This window comes from Lonchura striata, chromosome 7 (genome assembly GCF_046129695.1).
Source record: "Lonchura striata isolate bLonStr1 chromosome 7, bLonStr1.mat, whole genome shotgun sequence".
Lineage (NCBI taxonomy): Eukaryota > Metazoa > Chordata > Aves > Passeriformes > Estrildidae > Lonchura > Lonchura striata.
In genome coordinates, this window is record NC_134609.1 from 20,636,846 (window position 1) to 20,654,328 (window position 17,483).

The 17,483-nt window shown below is 42.0% G+C and overlaps 1 protein-coding gene across 4 annotated transcripts in view; it reads left to right on the plus strand.

The window, feature by feature from the left end:
* Nucleotides 1-17,483, plus strand: part of NEURL1 (neuralized E3 ubiquitin protein ligase 1) — a 144,454-nt gene that overhangs the window by 69,762 nt on the left and 57,209 nt on the right. For all 4 annotated transcript variants that reach the window (XM_021536311.3, XM_021536313.2, XM_077784679.1 and 1 more), the window contains exon 2: nt 13,263-13,504. In XM_021536311.3, the coding sequence (XP_021391986.1) occupies nt 13,263-13,504 (242 nt within the window). The remainder of the gene's footprint in view (nt 1-13,262; nt 13,505-17,483) is intronic.

The window sequence follows — 17,483 nt, forward strand, 5'->3', positions numbered from 1 at the left end:
TACTTTTTTCCAGGGCTGTTTGAAGACTGATTGAAGACATAAGGGTTGTTAAGAATTGGTATTTTTTCAAAGGTTAAAAAAATGGCAGCTTATAAAGAGACTGAGATAAAAAAGAGAAAGTTTTAAAAAAAGTCTCTGGAAGATGGAAATATATGGGTGACTATAATGTACTGAAGTATCCCAGATCAAAATGACTTCTGTCTTTGCACATAAAATAGAATCAGATTATCAAATATAAAATAGAGCTTTAAGAATCTAATTGCTTTTACAAAGGCATCACTGATGATATGAATTTCTTGCAACTTACCGAAGGAGAATTGCTCAATTTATTTTCTCATTATCTTAAACTGGTTCGCCACCCTCTGTTTTTTCATCTCTGAAGGGTAAGAGACTATAATTTGTGTTGCCTTCTTATTTTATGATTCTGAGTGAAGCTGTGTGCTTAGTAGGAACACAAGATTGGGAGTCCTGATGGGTGCTGGTTCCATGCAGATCTCACATGGAACAGGAGCTATGGCATGGTACGAGTTGCTGTTCTTCTTCTCTTAATCTCTCTGCACATCAGTGGCTTTGCAAAACTGGCTAAAGAGATCTTGATCAAGAAGCATGACTGTGACAAGGTTCCTGGGCAAACCTGTCTCCTTTCTGACCAGCCCAAGGTACTATTGCTTGAGCAAGGGTGGGTGATTCAATATCTTGGCATTGTGTCTCAGTATCTCAACACTTGGATTTTGGATGGTTGCTGACTGTAAAATGGTGATACTCTCTTTGGCCTGTGCTATTCTGTGCATGGCTCCTAGCAGTCAGACTTTGGTAGGAAAGTGGGTAGTGCTGTCTTGGGGATGCTACAAAGGATGTTGCATCACATTAGAAATGAATTCCTGAAAATGGAGATGCAGTGATTGCAGTTCCCTGCATCCTTCCTACACAGGTGTGCAATGGCCTTTATCAAACAAAGGATGAAACATCCAGGCTTTCTGTACCAATGGTGAAAGGGAAAAAAAATCAGAGAAATATCCTACAAGTGTACTACAGATAGATTTGAAAGAGTGCTAAAGTCACTCACCATGTTTGTGAGAGCTGATTGCAGCTCTCACAATGCTCTTCACCACAGATCCTGGAACCTTAGCCATTTTGCTGGGAGATGTTTTATCCTGTTAGTTGCAGAGTGGCTACCTGACCTCTCTTTACCCACTCATGAGTTATCCCACAGAGAAGTTTCTGCTCTGAAGCCTCATACAGCAAAGCTGTTCCCTGGGGACTCCAGGTCATGCCTCATCCCAAGCTGATTGCAGCTTCAGACTGACCAGTGTACAAGCAGTTGCTTGGAGATTCAGAAACTCTTTAGCTTTTGATAACTGGAATATTTTGAGATTTATTTGCTATATATATACATGACAATACGTTCTTTCCATCTTCTCTTAATGCTGTGCTTTGGAAAATCCATGCTTTAACCCTTATGGACAGACTTTATCAGTTTTGTCTTTAGTGATGTAGCTGAAGCAGTAATTTTGTGATACCATGGCTGGTACTGCTTGCTCAGTTAGTGCAGAGTGGGGTGTGTAGTACTGTGTGAGCAGCTGTAATAAAGTGTAGAGATGGGCAAATTACCATTAATAATTTCGGTATTCCAGAGATTTTGAAGTGTGTCCTCTGGGAAAAAAAAATACAGATTGATAGTGGTTTGGGATGTGTGCAACTTCAGTTTGATAAGAAATATTTTGTGTTTTTCCTCTGTGTATTCTATTTACAGCAGTAGATTCAGATTCTGAATTGTGATCTGCTTTTGGGTGCAGAAAACTAATCAGGGAAATGCTTCATGACCAGGAGGTCTGGATCTACAGACTCTAGTTCAACAGCTGCATCTCTCTGTGCTGTCAGAAAAAGCATCTGTCAGGGATGCAGTGTGGTCCTTATTACATTATAATTTAGTGCTGTGGCTTAGAAAAACAGGAGCATTTATGTACTTAAAAAAAAACAAACAAAAACCAAAAACAAAAACCAAAACCACAAACCCTGAAAAAAAAATTAAAGCTTCTTTGATCTTTCTTACCAGAAGAATGCCCCTTATCTGAACATTGACTAAAGGATGTTACACTTTTTTTTTTTAAGCTAAAAACAGCAAGCAAAATGGACGGTTGAGTTGGTCTCCACACTTAATTGCTCCTTGTTTTTCTGAAATAGTGTATGTGTCTTTTCACCAAGAGAATAAAGTCCCCTGAGCCCTTTAGGCTTGTTTCCAGTTCACACGTGATCTTCAAGGCAGTCACACTCTGAATGTGGCTTCATCAGGAATAATGCTCTGACTCATCAAATTTCTTCCTCTTTTCACTCTTATCAATACATCAAGATGCAAAAATGCCCCTCTGCATGAATCGTAAAACACTGTGCTGTTCCCATTCCAAGCTGGTTTAGTTTTCTAGCCCATCTCTCTCCTTCAGCTATTTAGAAATATTTAATCTTCATGATGTTCCTCCTGTGTCACCTGCTGTATATTACCCAGCTTCAGTAGATGGCAACTGGTCATCTGTGTCAGGAAAGGTCATGCAAGTAAATTTGCAGCAAAATAAAATTGATGAAAACTGAATTATTGGGAAGTTTTTTTCCTGTTTTTACACATTGGTGTTAAAAAGCCGGGGTGGCAGAACTTCCTTGATGTGTTCTCACAGGAAACATTGGGGTACTTCCTCTACAAAACAACTGACTGTTACCCAAGTCATTAGAAAATAACCATGGAGGTTTGAGGGGTTTCTGTGAGGGCTTATAATGAAAGGGCTTGGAGCTTCTAGTTTGAAGTGTATTTTTGCCTATGCAAATCAGAGAGGACTAGAACTAACTTCCATGTGCTGTAGTGGTGACAGAAGTGGTCACCTCCTGCTGTCCTCTGGGGCAAGGAATAGCACTGGCCATGAGTATGGAACAGCATGGGTCCTGACAGATTCATTAAAATAACAGAAAATTAGATAGAACATATGCTTACTTACAGAGTCATGTTCCTCTTATTCCTATTTCTTTTCTCATATGCAGCCTGTAAACAGTTCTGGGCAGGGCCCATCTCTTCTCTTTGTCTTTGTGAGATTCAGCATGAGGTGGTGACTAGCAGGTAGGGTGACTTTTCAAGAAATAAAACAAATCTGTGTGCTCTTGTCCTCAGGGAATAAGGATTCAAAACCCTTGGTCTTCTGCTGGCTGACCTATGGCAGCAAATGCTAAGGAAAGCAAGTTCCTGTGTGGACTGCTCCATCAGCTGTTTGTAGCAAAAGGTGAAGTGAAAACTTCACGGGTCTGGCGTGGGAATTGCTAGGAAGGATGGTGGAGTAGTATTCACACTCCTTCTTTGAATAAGCACCAGAGATAGTGTTTATTTTAGTTAGAATAAACCGTAACTTTATGGTCTGACTGGCTGGTGGAGTTTCATGTTTTAATTCAGTGGTCCAAGTTCAAGTTCTGGTCTGCTAAAGAAACAGAGTTATTTACTGGTAAAGGGTGTTGAAACTGGTGCAAGTGATGTGCTGCAGAGCCAGCTGAGAGTGGGAAAGTCAGTAATTTAGATTCCACTTGTGACTGTGGTACAGAAAGTGCAGATTAATGAAGGAATGTGTGCATAGAGGGCCAAATTCTTGCATAAAGGGAGAAATGTTGCCCTTTCTCCTGGTTTTGCCTCAGCAGTACTTATATTATTTGCCTGGAAAAAAAATAATATTTTAAAGGTCTAGCGGTTAACACTTCTAATGCTACTGGAGTCCTCCCTGGTCTGGGCAAAAGTTCTTGTTTATAATTTCTATTTGTGCATTGAAGTTGCTGGAGAGCAGGGCTGGTGCCCTGCCCTGGGCTGGGAGCTTTACCTCTGGGCCCTTGTGCTGTCTCTGCCAGGTGCACTGGGACTTTAAGAGGTTGATGGTGGGAGTCAGGCATGGAGCTCTGTGCTTTCATCCCAGCAATGTACCTAAAGAAATGCCATTTTGATGGCAAACTTTTGCCTCATTTAGTACCCAGTGCAAGTTACTTTGCAGGAATATGTTACAGATTAACTAGTGGTCTGCCAAAATAAATCCATCTCTTTATAACCTTGCGAGATTGGAGAGCCTTGGTTAATCACAAGGGCCTGTTGTACTTTAGGAGATGGGGAGTTTGGGTTTTTCTTAAAATGAGAAGGTATGAAGCATGAGAAGAACAAACCAGAATAGTAGAAGAGGTTTGGAAAAAAAAAAAAAAAAAAAAAAAAGGAGTAAACCTAAGTGAGAAATATGCTGGATAAAGTGAGGCCAGGGAAGGAAGGGGAAGACTTGAAAGAGAGAAGTGGCTGAGAAACTTCAATACTTGTGTCAAGGGAGGAGGAGGAAGGGATGGCAAAGCAATCAGAGAAGAAGGTTGTATGTTACATGAGTTTTCCTGAAGAAGAAACTGACAGAAGAGAGAGTGGAAAGGAAGAATTTAAAACAATATGTGCTCTGACATATTTAAGAGGATGTTAAATGTGGCCAAATAGAAAAGGTAGTAGTAAATTTTGACCTGCCTGATAAGTTGCTAGCTCAAATAACTCCTTACTTTAAGGATTTATTTGGTGCCAAACAGGAAATAAAGCCAGTGGAATCAATGTCTTTTGGGTCTAGTCGGTGTGGAACAAGATTAGAGTTTCAGGTCCTTTTTCCTTTGTAAGCACTTTCATATGGAACATAAACCCTACAAAACCCCCTGCATAAACAGCAGCCAGGTGACCCTGAGTAGATAATATATTTAAAGAACTTCCCTTTAGGACTGCTTTTGGACTTCATATTGAAAGGAAATCTTTGACATTTGGGTAACTGATGTGGATGGAAATAGTTTGCACTCTGTTCTGACTAACAGCAAAGAGAGCAGTGCAATTTTCTGATGCTGAAAAAGGGAATTTTCAGTTGATCAGAAAGAAATTAAAATAGGCAAAAAAAAAAAACCAGACATAGAAAAGACATACTGGGCGACAGTCTTTCCATAGCTACCAGTCTACAGGAAAGAAAGAGCAGTGACCAGAGTTTGGGGACATTGGCACATCAACATCAGATAATTTTGGCAAAAGATCACTGCACCTCAGGAGTTTAAATATGGATGGGGTAAGGAGCTGCTCCTGGCAATCATGCTCTCAAGAGACTCTGTAGGGAAAAACAGCAGGGGACTTTGAGGAGGAAGGGTGTGAAACAAGAATGGTTTGAGCACTGTGTTTTTAAACAAGACCACACACAAAATGACCCAACTTTACAGTATCTTGAAGTGACTCTAAATGGATGTTTTACATTAGAAAAAAGGCACACTCCAAGTCTAATTGTCATGTATGATAGAAGAAAATCTGCTTTCTGAGAGTCTTTAGAAATGTCATTACAAAATAAAGCTTCATGATGTGTGGTACTGAACATAATCTAAACTCTCTAGCTGTGTAAGAGGAGATGCTCTTCCACTGCTCTACCATTCATCCCAGTGCATGTCTTTCTTGATTAGAGATGGTCTCTGATTAGGGAGCTGTGCTAAACAGGACACTTGGGATATGGAAGCATCCTCCAGCTGATCATCCAGATAAGTATGATTCAGATGTGCTCCACAAAATACCCTGTCTCTTTCCACTGATGTAAAGAAAAACATCATATTATATTGTAAATATGCAGTGGGAGTAGCCTGATATGGGCCTAAATCAGCATCTTGGATCTAGGGGCACATCTTTGATTTACACAGATAGAACTCAAAGCAAATTCAAGTGCTTCGGTTCAGAACCACAGCTTCTCTAATTTTCTTTACATGGCTTTGTCAGTAGGCTACACCATTTCTACTATCTCTTGGATTTTGCTTCTACAGATCCACTTGCTTGTCTCTACTGCTCTTACATTTGCTTTCTCCTGCTCTCCATTGCTCCCACATCCTTTCTAATCCTGACAAATAAATGAGGTTTAACCTTGATAGGTTACCTCTGTGTCTGGTGAACTCTCAGTATTCAGACTTTCAAGCTATTACACTGTAGATGGAAAATGTGCCCAGGATAGACTTTCCATTAAACTGTATTTAAATTGGAAGAGAATGCTGGCACCTCAACAAGTATTCCAGAATTAGATCCCAAAATACTGAGGCTAGCTAATCTTTTGGAAGAACAAAAACTCTCACTGATTTATATTTAGCAGAGGGAATGCATTTTAAAAACACAGCCTATATGAGGCCCCTTGAAGAAAACATCTTTTACATTGATTTGTAGTGCATGGAAATACTACACAGCCATAAAATATTTGCACTTCGGCTCTGCTTTTATGTCGCTATTTTATTATTTTTTTTTCAGTATGAACTGTCATGAACTCTCTGAGAGTGGCTGCTCTGCTGACTGTGGCTGTGCAGTGAGACAGGGCAGCCTGTGGGGCAGCAGCTTTGCTGTTCATCACAGCCATGCCCAGTGTTGCAGGAGGGGAAGGGGAAAAGCAGCAGGGCAGGCAGCACCACGGTGGGAACACCCGACTTGTGGCTGTGAGGCTTTGGTTCAAAGTGGGTGCAAATTTTGTATCTGTAGTGTAGCCTGGGACGTGTGTAGAGAGGGATGAATCTCAGCAGCACAGCTCTAAGCTGAATGTCTGCAATGACTGCTAGGGCTTGGTTTACATGATTATAAATTAGCAGGAATTCTGTAATGTTAAAGTAAGTGTAACATGTTCTATGCATAGTTCTGATCTCTACTAAGGAAATTATTAACTGGAGTTATAGTAGATGTGAGAAGTCAATGGCTTATCCGAGCTGGGCAGTTTCTGGAAAAGGAGCTATGGCAAGAAGAGAGGTTGTTAATGTAGTGAGTCAGAAAAGCAAACATAATTTATACATTATATGTAATCTTATGGCCAACAGCATATCAGTTTATCTTTGAGAAGATAAGGATTATCAACAGGACAGAGCATGGAAAGTTCTGGGTGTTTTTCTTCCTTATGTCCCACCATCTGCAGCACAGACAGATCAGCCACCACCCTGGGCAAGCTGTTTCTCTTCCTCCTGAAGCATCAGATATTAGAAAAGGAGAAGATTACCAAACTGCACATCTCAGGAGGAGGATAAACAGAATTTTTGAAACATCTCTTGACCATAAACCTGACTAGACTTAGCTTGCTTTCTTTTATTGGAAGATATATCTATATATGTATTATTACATTTCTCTGCTGACAGAGCCTATCTGATCACAGCAGAGCAAAAATCAAGAAAGAAATCTAAGATGCTTCCAGAGCATGATTTTTCATTTTGATCTTTTCATTTCCTATTCACAGCATTAACCTACAATAATAGGTTAGTAAGCTACAGTAAGAAAAATAAAGATGCAGTATCACCAAGATGCAAGGAGAATAAGGTCAGAGGTGCTTCCCTGCTGTCAAAAACATAATTATTGCACATGCAAGTTGTTCCTGCCTGTGGATCAGAGGGGCTGCTGGAAGCTGCTGTAGAGAGGAGTGGCTGCTGCTGATGCAGGGGTGTCAGTCCCCTTTTCCTGGATTTGTCTGGAGCCTGGAGGTGCAGCTCCTGAGGCAATTCCTCCTGCCCAGCACCTTCCAGGGAGGCTGCTCACCCCCTCTCTCCTTACCTGGCAGAAGGGAGCATATGGCTCCTTACTTATGCTCTGCTGTTCTTATGTGCTTAGTGGGCTTATGGTCTGCAGGGGCTCAGGGGGATCTGCATGGGGAGAGGACAGGGAGGGACCTGGAAAGGGTGGATGCATCCATGGAAAGTGGAGTGGTACCAGAGGTCTCTGTGGTGTGTCACAAGAGTAACAGAATTTTTGGGAATGACTGACAGACATTGAATAAATAGTGCCTAATTAGGGACTAGGAGATGGTTAATGATTACACAAGATCACAACTGAAGATACGAAATTTAAAAGTTAATTTATAAGGGGAAGAGATTCCTGCTCAACAGCCTTGTGTGCATATAGAACTATATTCACACTTTTCTTCTTGGTATCATATATTCTTCAACAAAGAAGAGGGCCTGAGCAGCCTTGGTATTTTTTAAGTGCTTGCAGAGCTGGATTGCTCCTCCTGGAGGTGGTGTGTGTGAGGGTTTTCTTCCCCATATCAGTCCTGCCCTGCTGTCCTCTCCTTCTGCCTCTCCTGCATTTTAAGGGTCTTCCTCATCTTCCTTCCCTCATCTGGCAGAGTCTTCTCTAGGTTCTGCATAGAGACATCTTCTCATCTCTCTGTGTAATTTCAACAACAAACATTAGTTCAGCTTTGTCCTTCCAGCAGCCAATTAACAGATTCACTTCTCATCTGTAGTACGTAAATCTACTTTGACCAGCCTAAACTTTTCCTCTGAGTATTTTGCCTTTAAAAAAAGAAAACAGTACAACTCAGACTTATTATAATTGAAGCAGAGCTCTTATTCTCCTGTTACTCCTCACCTCTTTTATCTACTTTTTTCAAGCTTTACAAAAGTTGCCACACTCCTGATTCTTACTGATAGTCAGAGCCTCATCACTGTCTTCAAGCAAGCTTTTGTAAAACCTCACATCCAGGTTCTGACCAGGGACTCCTAAGCTGAGGTGTTCAGCTGTGTTGCTAAAAAAGCCCCACTCCCAGGTCACTGCCTGGCACTCCTGCAGGGGTTGCTGTCTCTGTGCATCCAGTTGGACAGGGCATGTCTCTGCTGCTCAGCTATAGCACTGCAAGGGATAGACAGCAAATGGTCATCCCAGCTGAGCAGAGAGACAGAGGAAATGCTTGTGTCTCTCAGCTCATCCTCCTAAATGCCCTCAAACACACCAGTATGAGTCTTGCAGATCCCACTTGCATCTAGCCCATCTTCAGGACACAGCCTTTCTCCTTTCCTTTCTGTTCTGAAGCTTTGAAGTCCTCTCTTCTGCCATTTACAAACAAAAGTCTTGCTGTGCTTGTACTTATTACAGTTTCACCTGTTGCACCTATTTTCCTGCCCTTTGTCCTTACTGTCACTTGCATCTCTTCCATTAATTCAATTTTTCTTTATGAAATGAAAAATCAGCTTCTTTACTTTGAGGGCTCCACACAAATGAACCACTCCCTTCCCACCACTTGTCAATTAGGTTGGAAAGATGGATCCATCGCAGATCATCCTGCAAACAACTCCAGTTTCTGTTGCCCAAGTTTTATACTGGCTTGGGGAAGGCTTCTCACAGATGCTGTTGTCTTTCATATCTCTTACTAAAGACAACTTAGACAACTTTGCATTTCAGGTTAAAAAAAAAAAAAGGGCTGGTATTATCTCCTTTCATATGCATGTGGTTTGCCTGCACCTGCCTCTTGTGTTGCAGTTTGCAATTTAAATGGAAAATCTTACACTATGAACGAACCTACTGGCTTGATACGTCTTGTCACCTCTAAAATAGCACAGATGAAAATAAGTTATGCTTTGGCTTTGACTTCTTTTGGAGTCTTGGATGGGAATGCTAGATCTGACCAGCTGGCTGAGATCCACCTTGTAGATACCTCCCTAATTCACTAAAGTTTAACCCCAAATGCTCCTTAATTTGGATTTAGCACTCTAGAATTAACCCTTTGCATGTCTATCACTGAGTACCCCAACACTTCCAAAACTATAGTCTCTTCCTGTGGAGAATCAAAGCTTTTCTTTGGTTTCTTGGCCATCTTGCCATGCAAACTTCACTGTGGTGACAGCAATCTGACAGGGTCATTGTCATCCTACAGGCCCAGGGAAAGTTGAATATAGACTGGAGATATATTACTTACTCCTCAAGAACAGCAAACATGTTTTTAAAGGCAGTGAAGATTTGCATTAATTTATGGTTCTCTTCTGTGCACATGCCCTGGGTCAGGCTGCATATGAAAAAACAAGGTTTGCAACCCCTTTCAAGTTTCCACTGGTGTTAAGCTAATGTTTATTTTTAGTAAACTGTATTTCAAATTGTGCTTTTAAGAATCCTTTTGCAAAGCCTAGCACAACAATTTCAATATGTTTTATCCTTCAGAGCTTATTATTAACAAATATAAAAGGGTACAAAGGATCAATGTAACTAGTTATGATGTATTTCACAGATAATTTTCAAAAGTATGGGTCCATCTTAAGAAATGGTAAGGATTACAAGCATTCATCTCAGTTGAATTTTTTCTTCCTGTGCTGCTACTAATTACCCAGCTTTAGGAAGGCTGTGTCCTTCAGGGGCAGGCCTTTTCTGCTGTGCTGTGTGAGTGTCCCTGTCCCCACACCCACACATGGTTTCCTTTCCTTCCTCCTCAAAATCCTTCCCTTTTAAGTGCTTATCCAGTAAGGCCACCTGCCAGATAAAGTGCTGTCAGCCTTTCTTGATAAGGTAATAATTCTGAAACACTCTTCTCCATTCATAGTGTGGTGTTTGCCCTGCATGCTCATTTCACTTTCCCTTGCCTGCACAAGCACCTCTGTCCCCACCCCAGACCTCTCCTTCTCCCCAGGTAGACAAGGATATGTCATTTCTATTTGCTACTGCATGGCAGTCTTTGGGCTCTGTTTTAAAGTCTTATTTTCTCTTTTTTTTCAATTCTGAATGAAATTTATCCTTAATACCTTGCAGTCAGTTTTCAACCTGAAATGATTTTTACAGTATTTTCATAAGTGCCTATCGAGATATTTTCAACTGGCAAAAATGTATCTTTTAAAAAATAAATCCAGACATTTCTTGTAGGATTCAAGAAATCCCAAGCCTTTAAGATTATGCCTAATGCTTGCAGAGTTGAACACTTCTGCTGAAAACCCCTTTTAGGCTTTGAGCTGCATTTTTCTAAGCTGAGAGCTGCCAGTGTTGCTTTGTGTGTAGTGTGTTGTATACAGGATGTTGTTCATGCCTTGAGATCCAGGAGAACAGGGACATGTAATGCACAGGGAAGGAGTGTGCCACCTTTGGGGAAACTCTGCTTTACCAAACAGCTCCAAAAAGGGTACACTTGGGAGTGGGGCACTGGAGGCAGAGCAGTTCAGCTGTGTTATGGTGTGGCTCATGTTAGCATCTCCCTTACCTTGGCTCACTAAAAGGTTTCAGAAGATCCACTCCATGGCCTTGTGGCTCAGGGAAGCAAATGGTACTTTACCATTTCTGCTATGCCCCATAATACCTTATGGTATTATGGGACTTGGTGTTCAGTGTTGAAACCCAGTGCTGGGTGAAATAGTTCAAACAGCATCTACAGCAGGGCATGAATGGAGAAATGAGGTCAAACCTAAGGAGTGAGCAGCTGCTGATCTTTGTGACCCCCAGCATGGAAGCTGGAAAGCTGTACAGGGTTCCACTGTGTGCCTCTCGGTTTGCAGCCCTTCAACACAGAGGCTTTCAGACAGGTGAGATCTTTGTCTTGTGACTTTTGTCACAAGGTAGCAGTTTCAAAGGGGTGATAGTAGAGAGCACACCTAGTTTGCAGAAGTCTGGTGATACTGGAGGGGATTCAACCTCCTGTTCTTTAGGGCGTGAGATGGTCTCTAATTAAAAGGTTCTAGGCAGTACTCTGAGAAGATTTTGTGGGCCTGCTGCAGCTTGTATTGTCTCTGACCATCCAGTCTGGTCTGTGGGGAAAGCCAGGGTGCACCACCCCAGGTCAGCAGTGACCTTTCCAAAGGGAAAAGGTCATGCTCATGTGAGCTTCTGCATCCTGACCTTCCCCTGTCAAGCTCCCTTTCGTGCAGTCTATTCCTCCTCAAGGTTTCCCTCCATGACCTGCCTGCTCAGGTTAACCTCTACTTTTTCTCCATAATCTGCAGCTTATTTCTCCTCCATGGGTGAGAAACAGGAGAAGGAAGTTCACATATTCAACATCAGTTTTTTGGCATCAAAAAACTCCTAGTTGATTCATCTCTCCCATAAAGCATTAATGAAAGTGTTTAAAGGTAACAGCCCAGCTGTATGACCTCCCTGTTCTGTTCTGAAGGAACACCACTGTTGCTGAAAATGGGAGGAAAAACCCCAGCAAGGAGATGAGAAGGCCAGTGACAGATGCTGGAGCTGAATGACAATGTTCTCATCAGAAGCCAGCATTTTAAGTTCTGCTGATAGCTAATCACACTCAGCCTGTGGATGTGCTGTTACAGCTTTGTGTAGCTACAAGCTAAGACTACCCAAAAGGCTGGAAGGAAGAGGGTCTGGACTTTATAGTGCAAAACCAAGAGTTATATTAGAGGTGCAAGCATTATTTTATAATAGCTATAGAAAGACATAGCAATGAGCAATTTATTTGTGTAAAGAATATAGATAATTAGTTTCTATAGTTTGTGTGTTTGAAGAGTACTGTTTAGTCATGCCTCTCTGCAGCACAAACTGGCACATTCTTAAGATCATGTTTGCTTTTGTAGCGCCCTTCAGTCTGTTACAGAATAGTCCTGTATTCTATTGGTACTCTGATTCCAAGTTTAGGAGTATTTCCTCCCAAACATATGTGCATGATGTGGTGTGTATGTGTACACAAGGAAAAGGAAGCAGATGAGTTGTGTTCAGCAGAGTGGTTGTTTTGAGCTGGAACTGCTGCAGGCTCCCTGTTGAAAAGAAATGTGCTTGTCCATTTGTTCAGGAACAAAGCTGCTGTTGTGGCTGTGCTGATGCTGTGTCAAGTCTTTCTGTAGAGTCCTGAGTGGAGAAAAATATTTCTTCCATCCTTCACAGCCGTTCTCCCTCTTATTTTTCCTCACTGGAATAATAGTGTGCTGGTCAATGCCTTTATAACATGTAGGATCTCAGCCGAGGTTCTTAGCAGTGGAGGAGAGAGGAGACTGGATGGGAATTTGAGAGATTCAGGTGAGTCACTGCTGAGTGGTGCTTGAGTATAAATTAGCAATGCGTGTGCCTGAGCTGGCACATGGCACAGGTGGATAGGGCACCCGGGCACATGGAGATGAAGATCAGTGGGGTTGCTGTTGCAAAGGAGGTGTGAGAGAAATGGTCCAATTGTGTAGGAGTCCTCTGGAAGTGGAAGATTGTTCTCTGGGTGTGACAGCTTTGATACGGCAACTTCACAAGTGCTTTGCTCCAATTCTTGTGGTCTCTCCTGGTCTGTGGCCTCAAGATGGCCTGTGATTTCAGTCTCAGTGTCATGCTCTATACTGTCAGATTGTCCAAACAGGAGTCTTCAGTATCCTTGCAGTCTTTTATTGCAGAAGATGCTCTAAAATCCCTCAGTGATTTACAGTTTAAGGATTTGGCTACCTTTGTTTTGTTTTACCTATACGAAGTACCTCTGCTTTTTTTTTTTTTTTTTTAAATTGAAAATTTCTATATTACTCACAGTATATTTGAAGCCCTTTTTTCCCCATTCTGCTTTCAGATTCCATTGGTGGGTCATTTTCAGCTTCCTCCCACCGATGCCACCACAAGCAGAAGCACTGTCTCCCCATCCCACAATGTGGAACTCTGTCCATCAGCCCTCTGCTTTTCCACCCTCACACGAAGGGATCCCAGATCATCATGGACACAACACAGAAGGCAGTGAAGCGCCAGGCCAGCTTCTGCAATGCCATCACCTTCAGCAACAGGCCCATTGTTATTTATGAACAAGTCAGGCTTAAGGTGAGTAAATTACACCTTCCCTTTTTGCCATGGGAGCTGCTGGGAGAGAATGCTGGGGTGTAGCTGGCTTTGGTGATTGCAGCAGATCTTTAGCCCTTCCTTGGAAAGTGCAGTAGACAGATTTTGGCCTTAAAGATCTGCAATCTTCATTGGTTCTTCTGCTTTTGTCACTGTAGTTCTTGGAGCCATAGGTACAGACTGCTGTAGAAACTGAGAAGGGAAATCCACCTTCCAAAAATACTTACATTGACGTTAAACAAGTACAAACAGATTAAATTGAAATCACTTGGAAAGCCAGGAGATAAGAGGTCAAAAAGGATCTAGAGCACATGCTTAGCAGGAAAAACAAAAGAGTTTGGAGGAAAGAAGGAAAGCATGAAAGGATCAGTCAATGTGATTGCTGTTGCTCTCTAAGAAAAGGACCTTTCTGGCAGTCTGCTGACTCTTTTGTTGAATCAATCACCTGATACCATTAAGATCAGAGGAGAGAACATTGCAGGGATCACATTTTTCTCACTGGCACAGGCTGATTTCACTTCCTTTGTGTCTGTGGTAGCCTGGAGGATGGAGTTTGTACCCCTGGTACCATGCCATGCTGCAGGTGGCATGAGAAATCCAGCTCCTCTAAGACAATATGCCTTGAACACCAGGAGCTGCTTTCTGGTGAAGAAACTCCATGTCCTTAGAAACTGAAGCACTTTTCAGGTTATCAGCATCTTAAGGAGCTTGGGACCCTTGCAACTTCATCCACAGATGCTTTCCAATCTTTATGCCCTCTAGTTTATGGGACTGCGTTGTTCTGTTCATAGATAAATTCATGCCTTTATTGGAATAAAAAAGGTCATCTTTGGCCACTTTAGTTCGTGGCACACATTAATGATCTGACTGTGAATCCTTCATATGTGCAAAAGGAGTTTTCCAGAAGGTTTGTCAGCATGTAGATACCTGGTTTGAATGATCTTGCTGTTGCCCATTTTTAGAGGTCTGGGAATGCTGGGTCCTACAGCAGCATTTCAGCCTTCCCTGCCTCTTCACTCACAGCCAGCAAAAGAGCAAGGAAAGAGGGACATGCTTCCTTTTAGAAATATGTGGAGATTTCAGTGATTTCAGGCTCAGGCCCAGAGATGGAAAATCCCCACTACAGGTTTGTTACGCTTCCTGTGGAGCTCTTACTGCTTCTATCCAGGCTGGAAGCCCAGCAGGAATCTCCCACATTGCCTAATGAGATTTTTCCCACGTTGGCCAGCAGTTTGGACAAGCAACTGCGACAAATAATCTGGGAGGAGATGAAAGCAGCATTTCACTTTTGAAGACACCATCAAAAATTTGAGTGGGTTTAGCGGTTTAGGCAAAGGTTCTGGGTTATTTCTTCCTCATTCTGTAACAAAGTAGCTATCTCTGGAAATTCACACATGTTTATCTCTGTGTATTTGGGGATTTGAGCTTGCATAATGTATGTAAAGGATATGCATGCAAATCTGAATTTATGAGCAGAGCTCCTGCTGACTCCAGTGGGAAGGGAAGGTCTCATGGGAGTAATCAACAGGCTTTAGCAGAACTTGTACTCTAGGGAGGGATGAAATGTGAAAACATCCTTGCTTTTGTATGGTAAGTCCATCCTGTAACTGCTCGCTATTGTTTGTGCTTGAGGAAAACAGCATCTTGGACCTTCTTACCAGCCACAGGCTGACCATGAGCCCAGTCATTCAGGTCCTATAAAGTCTAAACTCCCTCTGGAAAACTGAGGAAAGAAGTAAGGAGATTTCATTCTGTTTATTAGCTATTGTATCTCAGGTTTTATTCTGACATTATTTTGCAGATCTGGGAATATGGGAATATGGCTGTCAAGCAGCCTCAGAGACAAGTGCTCCAATATGTTTTCTTCCATGTGATTTGGGGCATTGCTAGGAAGTATAGTTCTCAAAGATGGCATAAGGCATTAAAGATCAGGAGCCTGAATCTGTAAAAGCAGCAATGATTGAGGAGTTTGGATGTTGATTCTGTATTTTCCTCCCCTTCTGGTACCCGGTGGACCTCCCAAGCTTTTCTGCTAGCAGTGGCTGCTGAAAAGAGGATTTGGTCCATCATTAATTGTTGCCTTTTTTAGCAAAACTGTGTGCCCTTTGTCCAGCTGTGTCTAATTCTTGGCAGGCTTTATACTTGATTTTAATTTGGATATTAGTTTGCCTGTGGTCAGACTGTATTGAGAACTGTTTATAGGTGCTGATTAATACATGGAACATTTGCAGCCTCAATTACCATATGAATATTTACTTCACCCTGCCTGTGATTGCTGTGAAGTATTGGCAAGAGGCTGAATTGTACAAATGACAATGAGGCCATATTTATCTTAGACCCAAAAGCTTTTAGGACTTGCAGTAAATTTGCTGCAAAAAATAACCCAGGCTTCTTGGAGTGTATTATGTTTCCCATGTTTTGTCGCGTGCACACTGTTAACCCCACTGCTACTGGGGACATGCATGATGCCATCCCACCCTGGCCAGGTATATAAAGTAGCAAATCTGCTTCAGTCCTTTTCAGTGTCATCCCAGTTTCCACCCTGCAAGCAGGAGCTTCCCATGGTTCCTGGGACTGAGGTCAGTGCTCAAGTGCTCCATCTAAACAGTTCAGGTGCCTGGATGGACTGAGTAGGGATAAAGAGCAACACTCCCTTAACTGAAAAATTGTCCATTGATTACTTTTTTCTGAGCTCTGAATTATTTTCTCTGATACTTTAATTATAAAACAGAAATTACATGGGCTTTGAACAATGTTTTCGTAAGAGTGTTGTGACCCCAAGGGTAAATGTTTCAGATTTGCCTTGGAGAGGAATATGGAAAACAAAAACACAGTATTTACAAATTTGATTATCAGGGGATTCAGAAATACAAAGAAAATGTCTTGTAGAATTCCTTGGTGAAAATTCTATGCTTCCAAGCTGGGACATGTGGGGCTGCTGCCAGACTTCTCAGAACAAAGTCCTGCAGTCCTGGACAGTTCATTCTCTGTCACTGCCATTCATCCAGGCCATTAGTGCTTTGGCAGAGCATGAAATTACAGAAAGGCAACAAGTTTCGTGTGGCATATGGTAGGTGGTACCTATCCATGTTTCTGCTCTTGTCCTTTGGCCAGGAGTGGAGTTGCTTGAGGCTGCCAAGGCATTGATGGAAGATGGCTATCTCAAGTGCTCTTGTGTTTGCTGCAGGTTCAAAGTGTGAACAGACACAGTGATTGTGGGTCAGCTGGCATGCAGGAACTGTCTTGGCCCCACATCAAAGTTGGATCCAGCATCCTTAGATCTTACATGTGGTAGTCTGGATGCTGACAGGCTGAACCCATTTGAGAGGAACAATTCCTAGCAGGTTCATAATCAATCAATAAAATGAGAGGAAAACCTTCACCAAGGACATTATCCAAGGACATACAAACTCTGAAAAACTCTTTGCTTCCATGGGAAAAAAAAACTAGTGACCTTATAACTAGGTAGTGTTTTCAGTGTGCTGTGTTTAGGACCTGCTGACTGCTCTCCACAGATCCCCAACTGCCAGGGTTCAGTTCTAGTGAGTAGAAGCTGATGACTCTGGAGGTATCTGTGATCCTTTGTCCTGCTGTCTGTCAGGTGCAGAAGGATGGGTATAACACAAGAACCATTCCAAAAACCATAGCAGATGTTCCTCACCCCTCACACACTGAGTAATTGCATATTGACAGGTTGGGATCTAGTTATGTGCAACGTATTTCATAAAAACACCATTCACAGCTGAAATAAGTAGGTTTTCCAAGTCATAAGATAAATTGTTGCTTCAAAATTTTGTATTTAATAAAGTCAAATACTCTATATTTTGCTTTCCCACACACAAGTTCTCTGTTGCGAGGCTGTGATTTCAATATGTCATCCAATATGACAAGTTAAATAAGGGAAAGATTGTCTTTTACTTGCCTGAGAAACCCAGAAAACCCTGTGGAGATAACTGTGGTT